The 18829-nt window shown below is 26.2% G+C and overlaps 1 protein-coding gene across 1 annotated transcript in view; it reads right to left on the bottom strand.

Annotated features, from left to right (window-relative positions):
* LOC132949210 (orexin receptor type 2-like) overlaps positions 1-18829 on the bottom strand; it is a 177501-nt gene that overhangs the window by 134728 nt on the left and 23944 nt on the right. The window contains exons 2-3 of the mRNA XM_061019974.1: positions 17397-17698; positions 15288-15447 (exon numbers count right to left, since the gene is read on the bottom strand). Coding sequence (XP_060875957.1) covers positions 15288-15447; positions 17397-17698 — 462 coding nt within the window. The remainder of the gene's footprint in view (positions 1-15287; positions 15448-17396; positions 17699-18829) is intronic.

The following is an 18829-nucleotide window of genomic DNA, read 5'->3' as shown; positions in this document are numbered from 1 at the left end:
CAGTGTTAAACTAGATCGTGCTTATTGTTTCAGCTGTAGAGTTTTTTTACACTCTAATGGAAAAAATAATGGACAATTAGATAAGACCTTCTCACATTTGGGTTTTAATAATTGGCGTTTAGGAACTAATAAGTTTAGAACACATCAGCTTTCCATGTCCCATATAAACAGTACTACTTCAATGAGTTATTTTTTAAACTGTAAATCAATAGATGTTCTGATAGACAAAAGTAATGAAATTCAGCTTGCTCAAAAAGAGAAACAAAAATTGCATAACAGACAAATAATGTATCGTCTTATTGATGTTACTTTATGCTTAGGATTAGGTGGCCGTCCATTTCGTGGACATATTGAAAAAAGTTCAGAATTACACCAAGGGCTGTTTTTAGAATTAGTCAATTTGCTTAAAAAATATGATCCAGTATTAAAAGATCATTTAGATAATGGGCCTCGGAATGCGTTATATACGAGTAACCATATCCAAAATGACCTAATTTTATCAATTTGTAATATTATCCGTAGGAAAATTTCTACTGAACTTTGTGGAAAAAAAGTTTCAATCATCGCGGACGAAACTAGTGATGTTGGTCACAATGAGCAAATGTCTTTTGTTATCCGATATTATTCATCAGAGAAAAAAAGACTAGTTGAAAGATTTTTTTGTTTAAGAAGATTATTACATGGAGATGCTCAGACTATTTTTTTGGAATTATGTGATGTATTGAACAATATAGGTATTGAATGGCATAATGTGTTATCGGTTTGCTTCGACGGTGCTTCTACAATGTCTGGTCATGTAGCAGGCGTCCAAGCTAAATGTAAAGAGATGAATTCAAAACTTTTCTATGTTCATTGTTATGGGCATTGCTTAAACCTTGTGTTAGTAGATTCCATTGGAAAAGAAAATCGTGTGACATTTGATTTTTTTGGTACCATTCAATTAGTTTATAATTTAATTGAAGGTAGTTGTGTACGTCATGCTATATTAGAGAAAATTTCAACTTCAATGAATATAAAGTTAAAAACATTGAAGACACTGTCAACTACAAGGTGGGCATGCCGTTCTGAAGCAATTGAGGCAATTAAACATAATTATGAAGCAATATTAAAAGCTTTGGAGGAAATATCAGACTCAACAAATCTTCCAGATGTAAGAGCCAAAACAAAAGGTCTCATTTATTCTTTGAAAACTTTTAAATTTATTTTTGCTATGTATATGTTAAGCCCTATTCTAAATTTAGTAAACAAAGTTAGTGCCACATTACAATCACCTAACTTGGATTTACATACAGCAGTTACACTAATCACTGCCTTGCAAAACTCTCTTCAAACAATGAGATCAGACAACACATTTAATACAATTTTTGATGAAACTAAAATGGCTTGTACTAAAATTGATGTATCCATACCTGAAGTAAAAAGGCGTAAAGTATCAACTAAAGTAGATTCTGAACATCATTCGCAGCATTTTTTTGAAAATACAAAAGACGAAATGAAGATAACTGTATACAACAGTGTTATTGATAAAATGTTAAATGGCATCAAAGTTCGTTTCAGTCAAGATACATTAAATTTAATTGATAGTGTTGGTAACTTATTAAAACTAGAAATAGAAAAGGAACATATTCAAACTATTTCTGATACATTTAGTTTATCTTTTGATCAACTCGATTCTGAAGTCAGACTGTTTACACAAATAGATGACATACCAAGAGGAAGCAATAATAGCACAATAACTCAGTGGTTGAGTTGGATAACTAAGGATGGAACAGACCGAATGAGAACTTTTGAAAATATATATAAAGTTTTACAAGAATTTACTACCATACCAGTCACTAGTTGCTCTTGTGAAAGAGCTTTTTCAAAAATGGCAATAGTTAAAAATAAATTACGCAGTACAATGGCTCAACAAAGGTTAGATGCCTTACTAACAATTTTTATTGAACAAGAAATTGTAAACTCTTTAGATATGGAGGAAATTATTGATGAGTTTAAAACACTGACACCAATCCAAAGAAGATTACCATTATAAATGTAAATGCTATTGACTATTGTATATTAAGTACATTTAGTTTTATATGTAATAAATAATAATATGTAATACCTATGTAGACTAATAGTAATTTTATTTTAAAATTAAAATTTATTATAAACTAATTATTATAATATAGACACAATATTTATCTTACTGATTTGTAGTAGGTCAAGTAACCCCTACTAAAATAATTCTGCACACCCTGTGAAAAATTCCTGCGCACGCCTATGATTATACTTATTATATTATTTGTATATATGTCTCACATTGAAGTATCACCACTGGAAGGCTTCTTCTCTCTGTCTTCTTTTTCTATGTCATTATTTATTATTTTTACCACTTAAGCTTATTGTTTTAATTGAAACAGATGGCATAATATAGAATTTTGAGAAAAAAAAATATATATAGATATATGATTTATAGATATAATCATGCATATAGATACTACTATCAATATTTATTGAAGATATTAATAAACTAATTAAAAAAAAATTGTTAAATAATCTTTTATAAAACTTTTGATAAACTTTTAATGCAATTTTTAAAACAACTAAATGTTTATTTACATGGGAAATAGTTATAATAATAGCTTCATTGTTATAATAGATTGTCCTGTTTAATTTCCTATTGTAATTATTATTTAAGTAATTTATTGGAGCAAATTTGTATTTAACATGTTGTAAAATTGTGAAAATAAAAATGGTTATCCTACAGTGTATTCCCAGGTACATTACTTACTATCTATTATCGTATATATGGTCGTATAAATGAACTATACAAAAAATAAAATTGCGCACCGGAAATTTCAGTCTGTCCGTTGTCCCATACTACACTTAATATACAACACCGGCACACTGCCAAAGCTTTATTCAGAACTGTACCAAAGTGAGTTTATTATATTATATTTACAAATGCAAAGCGTTACACCCTTTTTGACATGGCGTTAATGCAATTCGATGTCGGTAAATGGTTTTCAATATTATGGACTAATATAAATTTGATACACGTTTTCGATAATATTTTGTGTTCGTGGTTCATTTTTTAATAACACGATTCATCATGTCGGAAAATGGAATTAATGGTTGCACAATTTGCGTGTATACGATAACACACTATACACATTGGACAAGCAATTTACCTTTTAGTAAGTGTTATGGTATAATATCACAATCAATTAAATAAAATTATGTTCAGTATGTATAGGTACTACCAGCTACTGATGACATGAATATAAAAAATGTCTAATAATAATAATATAATATAAAACGTTGCATTTACATAAACTTGTTAAATAATTATACACAGTACACCGTTATGTTTTCATTGGATATAAGTGATTCAGCTGAAAACTCAAAAATGTATATTTTGTTGTATTTTAACTATGAACGTATTCCTCGGATATAATATAAACTTAAGGTGTATAAATTGTGATCATAAAAACTGCATGTTATTTTTATCAAGCTGTTATTATAGTTCTAATACCTAATTGTATTATTATTAAAAATTTTCTACCGTTTACAGAATAAAGTTAATTCTTAATTAATTGTAGGTAGTGTAATATTATAATTTATAGCACTTGACGGGTTTCTTTCGTTTTATTATACATTAACAAATACATAAAATGTATAAATGTTTACTTCTTGCAATCTTAAAATAATTTTAACTATATTATACGAATTGGTGAAGTACTAATTAATTAATTCATTTAATAACGCCAAAGACTTAAAATTCTTATGCATAGCTATTGTGTTTTCTAAGTAAATTAATAAATTATTTGTAACATTATATTGACTTATATTAAAATATATAATATAATAATAGGCTAGGTATACCTATATAAAAACTTTATACAAAATTGTATGCTGTATTTTAATTTTATTTATACACTTTGCAATTAGGTACACATGTAGACATATATGTAGAGTTATTAATTTATCACATTAATCAATAACAATAGGTACTATAGATGTACTTAAACCATCATATTAAAAGAATATAATTGATGATAAACTTAAATTATTTCATAGGGGGAAATTTTTTTTTTATAATTATTACTAAATGGCTTCTAAATACATAAATCATTAAGTAAATACATATTATTTATTTTATTGATGAAAATATTTTTTTGAGTGTTTAAAATAAATTTTGATAATTACCGTTTGTCGCTTAGTTAAATCATATTTCTTTATGAATGTAGTATAATAATAAATCCAATTTTTGGATTAAAGTCAAGAGAAAACAACTTTTTAACAAAAAATATGCTCAAATATAGGTACATATGATTTCTAACTCATTATAGTTATTATTTAATAGTAATGAATTTAAGTTAAAATGTTATTTTTTTGTGTTTAAGTTATAATAATTACAACATTATATTTAATTTCTATCCCCTTGTAATCAATAAAAATAATTGACCTGAAATATACCACAACTTATTTAATTTTTTTCCGTAGTTTATTTATTTTTTGGCAACAACACTGTTCCAATAACTTTTTCAACCGTAAAGTAAATGATAAAAATGTATTTCCTAAAAAACGGCATGGTAAATAAAAGTATATTAAGCAATGAATAATTACAGTGACATTTATAGGGACATGGAAAATCTTTACAACTATGTATGCAAATAAAATAAAATAAGTAAAATATGGGATATTATTTCAAAAAAATAAAGTAAATATAATCTATTTGATGGTTAACGGCTCCCGGTGGAGATTTCGAATCATATTAATACCTTTAGTAATTTAATTGCTATCCATTATCTCTTAAAAATCGTTTACGAGGATTCTCAAAAAGATCGTTCGATAATAAGAGTTTTTAAGCAGAATTATTTTGTAAACGTTGTGAATGACGTCATTGACGAATAAAAACCTCCTATGCAGAGTTTGCGAATTGAGGTTTTTGTACCTTTGAATTTAGAAAAAATTCAGATTTATTATAAAAAAACACCTATATTGTATCTTTATTTTATCATTAATGAAATATAAAATACATAACCTCACATGTGAAAATGTTGATATCATATTCGTAACAAGTGACCTACCTTGAATACCTACAAATCTCCTGTGGTTTTTAAATTTTTTATTTAAAAATTGTATAAAATATCATAATTATTATAATAATGTAAACAAATTTCATTTCATGAACACTATTTGAGTATTTTTTAGTTAAATGGAATAATAGTTAGGTAAATAGGTAATTTATAAATACGTTTTTTGTCAACTAAAAAATTTAGTTATGTCAGGAGGTTTTTCCTTATCAACGACACGACGATGTATTATTTTTAAAAATTGAGTTTTTGAATATCAACAGCCCTATTGGATATAACGTGTTTGTATGAAGATTGAAGATAGAATTATATTTAATTAATACCAATTTATAATGACAGTATAAAATACATTCAAACATCATAACAATAAAAACATTATTTGCCTGGTCAGAACTACTACCGTACCACCATCATCGACAAAATCCGACGTTCTGTTCCACTGACCGTCTATTCACTACAACGAAACGTAGGTACCTTAAGTAATTCATTGGACAGACTTTTTTTGCAATGTTTTTTTTTTTTGAAATCATTTAATTGTGTATGTCATAGTCTCAAGATTTATGAATACGATGATTTATATATTTCAATATTGCAACATAAATAACTGCAAACATAAAATAAAAAAGCAAATTTTTATTTAAAAAAATTGTTTTTAGATTTTTACTGATACAATCATACAACACTAATAATATTCTATAAGAATGTAAAAATCAATCATATCAGTTAAATCACTATTGAAACGATAATTTGTATTTTCAATAACATACAGGTATTGTATTTTATAATCAAGTTTGCATGGTTTTTTTGGATGGTTCAATAGCAGTCAAATAAAAATCATGTTTGGGAATCTAAATCCAACATTTAATTTTGGATATTTTAAGGTTTTTGCTGATTAGATGCTGATTTTGCATATTTATGTACTATCTTGCTTTTTTTGAGCATATTTTAGCAATATTTAATTTTTAAGTGTTTTTAGAAAACTGAAAATGTAATTTAAAATCAAATTTATTCAACAACAAACTTTACTTCTTAAAACGTCTTACGTCGCTCGTAGGCTCGTTATATTGTGCATTTGTGCGTGATGTATTGTACGCCACTTATATCATACGCACGTTTTCGATTTATGATGTTCAATTGCATACGCGCCAATGGCATCAAGTTGAACGCGTTATCGTAGAAAAGTTAATTGATAGTATTTTCCGCGATATTGCTCGTATTTTCCGACGATAACAAATAACGATCAATATTATATTGACCACATTCCGTTATTATAAATTATATAAAAACTTCGTGTAGTCAACAGCCGTCTCTCTTGTTCACTTGTGTAGTTGTGTACACACTTGTGAAGACATAGAACAACCGACGAGAAGCCGGTAACAAAGTTTTGTTACCGAGTTTAAAGATGTATTTTCGACTGACGGCCATGTTTAAATAATTAAATAAAATGAAAATAATTAATTGTTCAATACATAAAAGGTTTTTAGAGCATATTTTAGTATATACTTAATTGTTTTTTAAAGCAATTTACTTATGTAAGAGTCTCTATCCATACCAATATAATTACATAGTTATCAGTGTTAATTGTAAAAACACCACTACACCATTCTTCTCCTTATAGGTATACAAATTAATTTACTTCTAGATTGCTGATTTCATATAGCTCATTGTCTAGTAGTAATTTACATATTCAATTAAACAGACCATTGTTACAACCACCAAAATAATATTATAAGCCCAAAACCCAATTTAAAAATATATAAAAATATGATACACATTATTATGTTTGGATTTTTTTTTCATCAAGATATTATATTTGATGTCGTTATTAAAAATAACTATTAGAAGTATATGAATTAATTAACCCTGTATATAATGATTAATATTTGGTTAAAATGGACTCGTATATTTAGAAACATATTGTGTATAAAATGAATTCCTTTTAAATATAATATTGTTTAACAATTCAATGGCACGAATTCATATGACTCATTATTAATCCCGTCGTTATTTACAAAATATAGTTGTAAGCAGTATAATACGAAACAATTTATAAAAAATCGAAATTCAATAACAACATTAACAAAGCTTTTAACCGTCCATTATAAATTATGACAATCCACAATTTTTAATTTCTCCTCTAATTTCTTAGGTCTACCCATCTCGAGTATTTATCTTAAATTCTTTAAAGATAATATGTTTTTCCTGCAACGTCTTCTCCACGGATGTCTAGCTTCAACATCGTTCAGGGACATACAGTTGGTGTCTAATCGCCGTGCTGTTCCACTGTCTGACCCTACAGGAAAACGTTTCTTTAAGTTGTGGTTTCTCTTCAGCGTCAAATAGTGGAACATGATGACCGCGTCAAACGCCGACTTATGTCCGGACCGGAAGTGTCGCTAGACGCCGCCGTGTCCAGAGGCTGCAGGGAAAACGTACCTTTACACCTTTTAAGTTACCAACCTAATTCAATTGTATTACTTTATTTTATCTATAGGTATCGATTAAATTATACTAGTAGACTATTAAATTGGTAAATGTTTACTATTCAAGTAATTTAAAACTACATTTTCAATTTGCTAAATAAATATTTAATCATTTATTTTACTTTTTGTTTGACATATAGGCGATATTAGAAATACAAATATGTTTCTGATGCACAGTTCGCTAAACAAGATTATGACAAAATAATGAAAGCTACGAAAAAAAAAATTATAGTTATACCTAACTCATAATAATTAAGAAATGTAAGAATGCAAAAAGTTGTGAGTAAAAAACATGTGAAAATACAATATAATAGATATTTTGTCTTTTGCCCGCACATTTGTGTTCTGGTATATTTATTCCAAAACTCATTGTCAAGTCAAATATAACCGGGTAGGTAACCTACACATTGTGCGAAACTGATAGATATGAAGTTTTACTTTTTTTAAGGTGAAACTTGACAATTAGCATAGCGTGTGTTACGCAGCCAATTTTTACTGAAATACTTTTTAATTATTTTGTTGTACCTATTTCAAAGAATGATTTGTAAAACTAAAGATTCGAAATTACCACTTACTAGTTTGGTACCAGGGATGAAACTTTTCACAAATATAACTACTTTTTCGGCTAAATATAGAATATTTGAATGATATTATTTTTTCTTATTTTATTGCTGAACAATTTTTATTCTCAGACTTTTGAAAACAAGGTTAACCAAACACAATTCTAACAATAACGTGTGTATTATTATTCAGATGTTTTTATAAGGATTTTGGTTAAATTGAATATTTTAACAAATAATTATGACATTTTTTTTTAAAAATTGTATTCTTAAAACTGAAAAATTGATTTTAATACAAGGTTAATCGTGGATATTATTATATATTTTATAGTCATAACACTATTTTTAAAATATCGAAAAAATAAATCCGTTACTACCTATCAAGGTATTGATGATTTTACATTTGAATAAGCCAATCACGTAATATTAAGCATATTATACACTATACCTAAATTATATGCAATATTCAATAATCGTTCAAAATCGTTAATAGTAAATTATTTTTATGAAGAACAAAACTATAAAATTTTAAATTGCGTTGAAATTATTACAATATATTAAAGTCTACATTAAATTGATCAGAATTCTTTTAACTGATGTATTTCTTATTTCCATCGCATTCAGACTTGTTTATTCGGTAATCGGTATAATGCATTAATACATCATTATACAATGCTGCTTTGATCAATGCAAGCCGTATTTTATATTCCGTTCGGCAATCATGTCATTAATTTTCGATTGAATTTGATTATTCATTGTAATAAACTTATATGTAAAATATACATAGAAATATAACTATATAAATCAGCCATTGGTGAAATGAAAAGTAGAAATCTTAACAATCAATTAATTTAAAGTTAAAATGTTTAAACTTTATAATCTAAAATTGTAGGTTAATTAAATAAAATTATACTCTTGGAACAATATATATTATATATATTACTGTTCCAAGAGTATCTGCAGTAATACTCATCCAATTCGTATAACATTTCTAACAAAGAAATGTATAAAGTAGAGATACTTCTAAAGGTAAAATAGACATATAAATAGTAAAAAATATTATACTCAATGAATTATATTTACGGGAAAAAATGTAAAACAGTTGTAGTAACGACGTATAATGTATGGTGTTATAAAAGAAGCTCAATTTATTTTACCATATTTTGCTATGACGTGTACTGTGTTAGCCATCAACTATATACTTGGACCTTGTTCTTGTAAAAAATAATAAGTACCCACACAAAAAAAAATCATAGAAAACATAATATATAGGAACTTGATTCACGTGAATTAAACTTGTGAAAGTAAACTTGTTGAATTTTTTTTTTTTTAGTAACCTATGAATAAACAAGATATTAATTTTGATTAAATTATATAATATAATCAATTTGATTTTATAAAATCTTTATGTTTATAAGTTTATGACGTTACAAAATAGTAGGTACCTACTTAATCCTATCAAATAATTATTGAGAATCATCATACAATTTAATTTATCTGAAAGAAGTATTTAATAGTATATACCTGCAGATACCTATATATTTTTTTTCAAGCATAATAATGTTAGTCATTTTTAATATAAATTCTGCGAATACCACTAGGTACCTAAGGCACTACCATATTATTATACGTTAATCATCGTGTTATATTTTAAACGCTAACATATAAATTATATAAAGAAATGTATTATCCAATCATGTCAGCTGTATTATAAATACGAAAAATGTAATTACAGAATTTATGCCAAATTCATTAAGATAAGCAAATACTTAATAATCACGAGAAAGTTTCAAGCATTCGTCGTGATTACAATAGTCGTGAATTGATTCGTGAAGTCTGTGCTTTAATGATATTAGGTATATGTGTATTCGTGTGTCAAGTACTCATGTGTAATAGCTTAAACGTTTACGTCATGCAAACATCGTTGAATTGCAATTCCTGACCAAAAGTTACGGTTTAACGACGGACCTTAATATACCTCTTTTGTAACAGATGTGATTTTCTGAACACAAACGCTGCAAAACTCTCTTATGCAGTTATGCATCAGACATGATCATCATCATATTTTAGAAGTCTATAGTCATATTATATAAAAAAAAAGACGCAATATAAGTATATGACTATGTAGGATAAAACAAATACGATAGGTCTTATGGAAATTATTAAGCTGATCATTTTGGAAGCTATCGATTTAAAAATTAATCAGCTTAAAATACGCGTGTGAAGTCCACCCCCTCCCCTCATTTTTCCAATTCACTCCAAAATCTTCGCCAGTATTTTGAAGATTAATTTTTAAATATTTAGTAAATATTAATACAACAATATATTTGAACAAGAAAAAATAATTTTCAATTATCATCAATATGCGTTGTTATTAAACATAATAAAACTCATTTGAGTAGGTAAAATAATTTATAGTCTTAAGACCTTAGTCTTCTTAAATAAAATAAAACAACAATATAAATTAAAATATGAATATAAAGTTAAAATAAAATAACTTTTTGTCATTTTCTGCTTCAGTGGACTTCAGTGGACAAAATTATCTGTTTATTTGATTTAAACATTTTACAAATAAACATATTTAAATTAACAGTATAATATGTAGGTCTTAGGTAAATTCTACTTAGAATTGATAATTTAATAAACTACATAATATTTTATTTATTACACCAACTGTTAATGAAACTGTTTTACTAAATCATAATTGTACTCTTTTTTAATCTGAAATACAATAAAACTTACAAACTTTAGAGAATGCATAAATAGAAATTTCCAATTGTGTGGCTGACGGCTGTGCTCTCGTCTCGGTACAAGCCAGTGAAACTCGGTTTGCTATAAGTATATATATGTAATATGTATAGAATATTTTAAAAATCTTATGGCGCAAAAATATTTTAATTTTTACGAAGTGTTTTTATTTGTATAAGCCCTAAGGTTACGAATCTTTTGGATTTTTTTGTCTCTTGAGAAAAATTTCCCTTTCCTAACTTTTGTAATAAATTCATACACGAATAAAGTGAGATACATTAGTCATAAATTGCTATTTGCTGTAGGGCACACATTCATAGAACATAAATTGTAGATAAACATTATTTAGTTACATCTTTGTTATACTTGATTCTATTCATGCCAACCCTTCAGTTAAAAATGTCAATGCATACGTCAATGTTACGAAATTTTGGGTAGACACTATACAAATCAAACTCTTGATATTATAAAAACAATGACAATATTATGATATAAATTATATATACAATTGTATAAAATATAAAATTTAATTTCGTATATTATTGTACGTAATTTAATAAAAAACGACATTTTTTAAATTAATATATCAATGGTTACAAGAAAAGTAATATACACTGTTGAGCATCCTCGTTGAGCATATTCGTATTTAAAAGAGGTGGTCAAACAGGGATCTTGAGATTCACGGTGGAATTTGAAACTTTTTTTTGTTTATAAATGGCTGCCATTGATTGCAGATTATAATAGTAATATTAGAAAAAAGTATTTATTTTGTTTTTATATATATATAAGCAAAAATGGTTGCCATTGGTTACTCAGGCCGATCAGGTACAGACATGCATCAAATCGTCACGTTTGCATGGCCTTGATTAAAGAAACTATATCTTGTGTTCCTAATGTACCTATGTGTGTATTTTAAATAGTCAAAAACTACTCTAATGAATTTGAAAAAATTTCAAAGATTTTTTTAAAGATATCGAAAAAGTTTAAAAAGTAAGTAGTTTAAACCACGTTAAAAAAATGTGGCAATAAGTGCTAAATCCAATTCACGACTTGTAATTGCCCATCTAGGTAAAATTATTTTACGAAGCTAGATATACTGAAGCCTATTAGTCCATGAACTGAGGTAAGTACATTAAAACTGAGATAAACTAATATACACTCAAACCGAGATACACCTCTATAGCGTATATGCTATATATATATAGGATTTTCCGAAAAAAAAATTGCACACGGGCGAAGCCGGGATACTCAGCTATAGTTAATATATTATAGAACTAAATGCTGGCTTTTAAATATGACAATTTTTTTTAGTAACCTCTGATATAGTTTTAGATCCTTTCAAATAAATTAACTCGATATAGTCTTGTATGTAATTTGTTTTCGTACATTAATTTTACGTTAGTACATATTATTTAAATTTATAGACTTTTTTGTATACGATAATATATGCGCGATGGATAAAATTTTGGCCGCCATTTAGTGAACTCTATAGAATCAAATTTGAAACATACTGTCTTGAAAAGAACAATGCCACTTACCTACCGTCATTGATTATGATATATTATATTATTCGTATTAATAATCAATGATAATACTAATTTACTCTGTGAAAATGCCTTTCGAGTAAATATATTGTGTTTATTTGAAACCCCGTGAACTATATTAATAATATTCAAATAATCAACAGAATAATATAATTTGACCTATTATAATTTATTGGTTATGACAGTATTCAAAGTTTTCTCTCTGCATAAAAGACACGTAACAAGTTTTGGTTGTATATTTCATAGGACCTGCCTAAATCTGCGTGAGTCTGATTATTCAAATAATGCATGCTCGCACTAATAATCATCAATTACCTATTAAAGCATTAAACAAGAACATAAGCTGTTTTAGTCGGTTAAGTAATATGTTCGTGCATTCGCGAAGTGTTTGATAATATAATGTGTACACGCATGTAAGTACTTGAAATTTAATTATTCATATAATCGGCGTGGTAAAAATGATGAAAAACTGTCGTTATGTACTTATCCCTATGTGTTTAAAGAGCCTATATGTATTGAACAAACAGCCGGAAAAAATAAAAATAAAAATAGGAAATTTTTTACTTTCTAAATTTTTTAATAACTAAATATTTTAAGTTCCATATATTATATATAGTTACTAATTTCATATAAATATAGTCATTCATATACATTATAAAGTATTTTACATTTTTTTTAATCAAAATATTGATGCATATTACGCCAGCACTCGTCAGGTGTAAGGACAAATATATTTCTAACTATTAACTGAATTTAGTTGTAATAATATAAGATAATAAGAATCTTCGCCCCTTTTTCGTTATGATTACCAACAACCATAGATTTTCCGACCCTCTCAAATATTTGATATTTATAATGCTTTTTTTAATTTTTATACTCATAATAATATTATTAGGTATTATTATTTTTTTTAATTATTATTTGAACATTTTTTTTGGCCTATGACAATTATTATATATCACTGAATAATATTTTTAAAACTTTTTTATAATAAAGAGATAATAACTCATAAGTCATATTCATAATAATATTATGCACATCGTTTATTTATTTATTTAATAACAAATTTATTTGAATAAAACAAATATGGAGTAATAGAAATAATAAAACTAATATAAAACTTATCAAATATTTGTTCTTATACAGTTATACTACATTGATAACGTCATCATGGTCCATGGATGTTATATATTATTGAAAACAAACTAAAGAAATCGTATTCCAAATAAATGACATAATTATGACAATTAATTCAATGGAAAATAATATTATAAGTACCTACTTAAAGAAGATTATCAACAAAAGAACCAAAACACAATTGACATAATGTGAAAAAATATAATGAGGAATAATGAAGTTGATTCTTGCCCTATTTTGAAAAGTTGAGTAATAGTTAAAATCCACAAATAACCAGTCAAATATTAACGTATTATGTATTATTAAGATCATTCAAATTTTTAGTATTCTAACAAACAAAAATAAATTTACTACCTAATAGATGTAGTATAAATTAAGAATATTTACCAAAATTAAATTACATCATATACTGGTGCAATAAGGAGGAGACTACACCTGATTTCCACCAAAATTACCTGGTTCCCAGGTTTGAGCATGGCCTAGCTGTTTCTGCCAAAAACAAAAAAAGTTAAATTCCTCTTTTCATTATATTTTCATTAGTGGACAAAATTCAAACTTGAACAATGAACAATTTATATAATTTTTATAAATAATTTAATAACTTAAAAATTAATTATATGAAAAATAAATATACAATTTGTTTTCAAATACATTAATTGGAAATTTAAATACTGATCATTCTTGATTATAGGTACTATAACAAGCTATTATAATATAGTATAGGTTACGATATACGTATTTAAAATTTTTATTAAAAAAAAAAGTTTGTATATAGCAACGATTAACTTAAATACATTTTAGCAAAGCAAATACAATTAACTTAAATACGTAATAATAATAATAATAATAAATGACTTCAATTTTTGTCCGTTTTTACACATATATAACACTAAATATTTATCAACCAGCTTTTTATTTTTTTACTTTTTTTTTTTTTGATACATAGCTATATAGATTGCAAAAATAAATAATAACTAAAAATAGGTAGGAAGCTAATCCAATAAGGTTCAAAACCACTGAAATAGAGTATAGTTAAGTATAGTTGTACATTTTCAAATTCGTTTATTGTTATAATAAATTAATTATATAACACAATATCTAGTCAATAAACTACATTAACTACATTTTTTAATAAAAATTGTGTCCAATAATTCTACATGGTTAAGCCTTATACATCAAAGGGTATACGCTACTGAAATATTAAAACTTTGTACATAATGTAATTAATTTAAATTAAGTTTTACTGTATGTATAAAATATACATTATGTCAATGTGAAACAAATAATTCTCTAAAACCTTAAATGGATCTCATTGTAACGAATATCATCTTAAAAGCTCATGCAGTCATGCCTCTATAAGTCAGTATGTACACAAATAGATAGGAACCGTTGTTTCAGATAGTAATGAATAAACAAACTATTGTGTCAATTTAAACACAAAATGCATCTAAAATACGCATACAAATAATTGAAATACAAAGTATGAAGAGCTTAAGCTTAATTAAATTCGGTGATTTTTTTTTATAATTTATTCAAGGCTTTATCGTTAAAATGCTATTGTCTAAAAAGCTCTTCATTAAAAATATACCGTTTTACCAATAAAAGAACGACGTTGATTTATATTTTATATTTATATAGTTCGGTTTTCTCCAACGAATAAAATATCTTCAACCTAACCACTGATACAAAACCAAACTAATTAGGTATGTGAGAATGATAATAAAAAACACTGACCTGAAAGTACAAAACCATTTTGCAAGCTACAGTGCCCATGAACCATGTTTCTGTGACATCCCACACCACAGTTGGCGGCAAGCAGATTAAAATCACTAAAAAGTCAGCCACCGCCAAGTTAACGATGAAATAGTTCGTTACAGTTCGCATTGTTCGATTCCTAAAAAATGTAGCGTAAATAATATCAAAAGAAATTTAAAGAACCAATTATGTTTAAATTCGATTATAGATAAAACATTTAAAAAAAACTAGACATAATTTGTTGTCCACACATACACTGTATATATAGTTATAAGTTATGTGTTTGAAGTATGTTATAAATGTACAATTGTGTTTTAACGTATTCATCAACGCTATTTTAACAACAATAAAATCTAGATAATTTATGTTGTGCCGAGAGCCAATTATTGATATTTGATACTAATAATTAAGTTTCATACAACTAAATTATAAAAATAAAAATAGAAAGTTGCATCTGAAATGAAAAATACATATCTTACACTTTATCGGGTAAAAATGTATGTAATAATAATTTTATCTAAACAATGTAGGTAATAGTAATTATTTTTTGATTTAAAATATAAGTAGAATAGTTTATTAAATATCTATTGATTTTATTTTCAAACAAAAATTGTTTTTGATTTTCCATTAAAATATTGCTAAAACATTGAAACGTTTATTTTAGATGATTTTTGTTAAATAGGTACTTCGAATAAAAGTCGTACTTATTACGATAACTACAATTGTCTATTTAATATTTATATGGTTGTTTTATAGAAATTTAAGCATACTTAAAATATTTGAATAATTTCCGTTTGCAATGCAAATGATAAATTATACAATTAACGTATAATGCCAATACAATCAGCAAGTAAGCTTCATCTAAGATTCTAATGACCATATCAATTATCAAGAACATCTAAGTTATCGTTTCACATACCAAAAAAAAATACGACTCTCTCTAGGAGTTTTGCTGAGACCAGCACGAGTGTAAAATTACGTATTTATAATAACCATTTTATCATTAATCCTAAATTATAATTTCAAATTTTTGTTTTTATTAATTTTTATATTATTAATTTTTTGAAAGTTTTCCCGTTACCTCATGTTACCCGATTTTAATGATAAGGACATATAGTTATAACTTAGATATAACAATAAAAATTATACAGATACTATAAAAATGTTCAAATTACAATTTACAATAGGTTTGTGTACAATTAACATGGATTTAAGTATTAATACAACATAAAATTATAAGAATTAATGTTGCTTAGGGCAATACAATTGAATGACTATAATAATATAATACTATCCTAGCTCTGATCTTTGTTAACCTTGTTATAATTTGTAGATGATATGATCAAGTTAACTTTCCGTCCAAAATTACATCGTAATATTTAATGTGGGGTGACAAAGGAAATTAGTGCAGAATAAATTGTGTATCTATATACCTATTTATAATAAATTACAAATACCTACACATAGCAAGTACCTATGGAATAAAAATTAATGTTAAGTGGCCGTGTCGAAAAAAAAATAATATTTATTTGTAAGTAGGAAATAGAGATTTTGATCGAGTACTTACCTAAATAAACAGTGAGACGTTATATAAAAAGGTTTACTACGTTTTTTTTAGATTTTGGTTTGAAATAAATAAATATGTATGACATATCATTATGTTATTAATTATTATTATATTTTGTGTTTATTACTTTGTCTATAATTTAATTTATGACAAATATTGATAACTAATATTAAAATACTAATACAACACCAGTTAAAAATCCATTACTGATTATTATTAATAATTAAAATACGAAAAATGTTCATTAGGTATCTTTTTTTATTTAAATTCGACATAATAATATAACCAAGAAGAAGGCGAAAAAAATAAAGACAACTGGGAAAAGGCATAATATTTTGATTGTTCATATACTTTACAGTCCATACCTCACAGTTGAAATAAATTATTTCCGTTCAGTTTTTTTTTCAATACCCTTGCAGTCTTGCAATGTTAATTCAATTGAGTATAGTAATATAATAACATTAATATTTTTTCTATGATTGTAATTCTTATCCACTCAGAAATATTATGACGTGTCTTACCTGTAGACGGCCACGCAGACTAAAGCGTTTCCGATAAGTCCAACCACGAAAACCATAGAGTGCATGACTATAAATACCCATTCGGATTTTCGGGGTGTTATGTAGTCGACCAGATAATTGTGATATTCCTCATCGGTATAGTTGGCCATTTCATCGTACTCGGTGTCGTTATCCTTCACAAACGACGACATAGTTGTTTCCCGTCGAATTGTCAAGTTGACGTGTCCTTCGGCCACGCCTGTCGTTAAAAACGCGATCATTGTAATCAACGTCCATCTCACCCACATTGTGTCTGATCCAGCCTATATCACAAACAGATGAATTAACTGGTTAATTGTTTTTCAAGTAGGTCATCTCATATACTCTTTGACTGTAAAATAAAGTGATTTGTTTAAAGAAATACCAAATGTAACTGTAACACAAATAGACAATAAGCAAAGCTTAATATTATGGTGAATTTCGTACTTGCATACTTTTGTGAATGACGTGAACAATGGAAACACTGTATATATTTTATCTAAATGCATAAAAAAAAACCCTCTGCGAGATAAAAAAGTATTTCAAATTTTTTATTTTAACGGATTAATTGATCAATAAGTTAGGTATATATTATTATGAATTTGAATACTCATGAGAACAAACAGTACCTATTTGGCTATTTTACTATTCAGAAAATCATCATTATTCATAATTGGGATATATGTATTATCCCACATATGATGATTGTAAAATTATAGAAATTGAGAGATAAATATATAGATTTTAATTTAACTGTCAATTTCATCTCCTCATTAAAAACAGATTATTATTATAGCTTAAAAATTAATAGGTACATTACATAATATAAGTACCTAATTAAAAATACTAAATATACTTACTACATAAATTATTTTATTTAAAAATATTTGTATCATTTAGGCTGAGGTGCAAAAAAATAAAATTAAAGAATTAATGCGATAACTAACGACTAACGACCAAGAATTAAATACAATTGTTGGTCAAAATAAATTGAATTGTAAAATTTTAAAGAAAAGTTTATCACTTATTTTTTACAACTTTTCATTAAACGTTCAAGAAGTAAACCCCAAAGGAATTCGACAATCAGGTCTATGATTAGCTCAGAGAAACATTTTTGGCAACACTCAGCATTTATAAAGTGCCTTTATTCCAAAAGCTTTATAAAATAAAGATACTTTTTAAAAATTTTTTGTTGCAGACATCGGTTTGGTAAAATAAGTATTTTTAAAAAAATTTTTATATTTAATATGAATTAAATAGCTTTTTTTTATTTCCCAGTGGCTAAATCAACTAAACCTTATTATTTTAATTGTAAATTAAATTCTTTTTTTCAGTTGGGGGTCAATCATCCTGTATGGATATACGTATTATATTATGTTAACCATATACCTAATACGGGGAAAGGAATACAAATA

The sequence above is a fragment of the Metopolophium dirhodum genome, chromosome 7, assembly GCF_019925205.1.
Source record: "Metopolophium dirhodum isolate CAU chromosome 7, ASM1992520v1, whole genome shotgun sequence".
Lineage (NCBI taxonomy): Eukaryota > Metazoa > Arthropoda > Insecta > Hemiptera > Aphididae > Metopolophium > Metopolophium dirhodum.
This window is presented reverse-complemented; position numbering and strand designations above follow the sequence as displayed.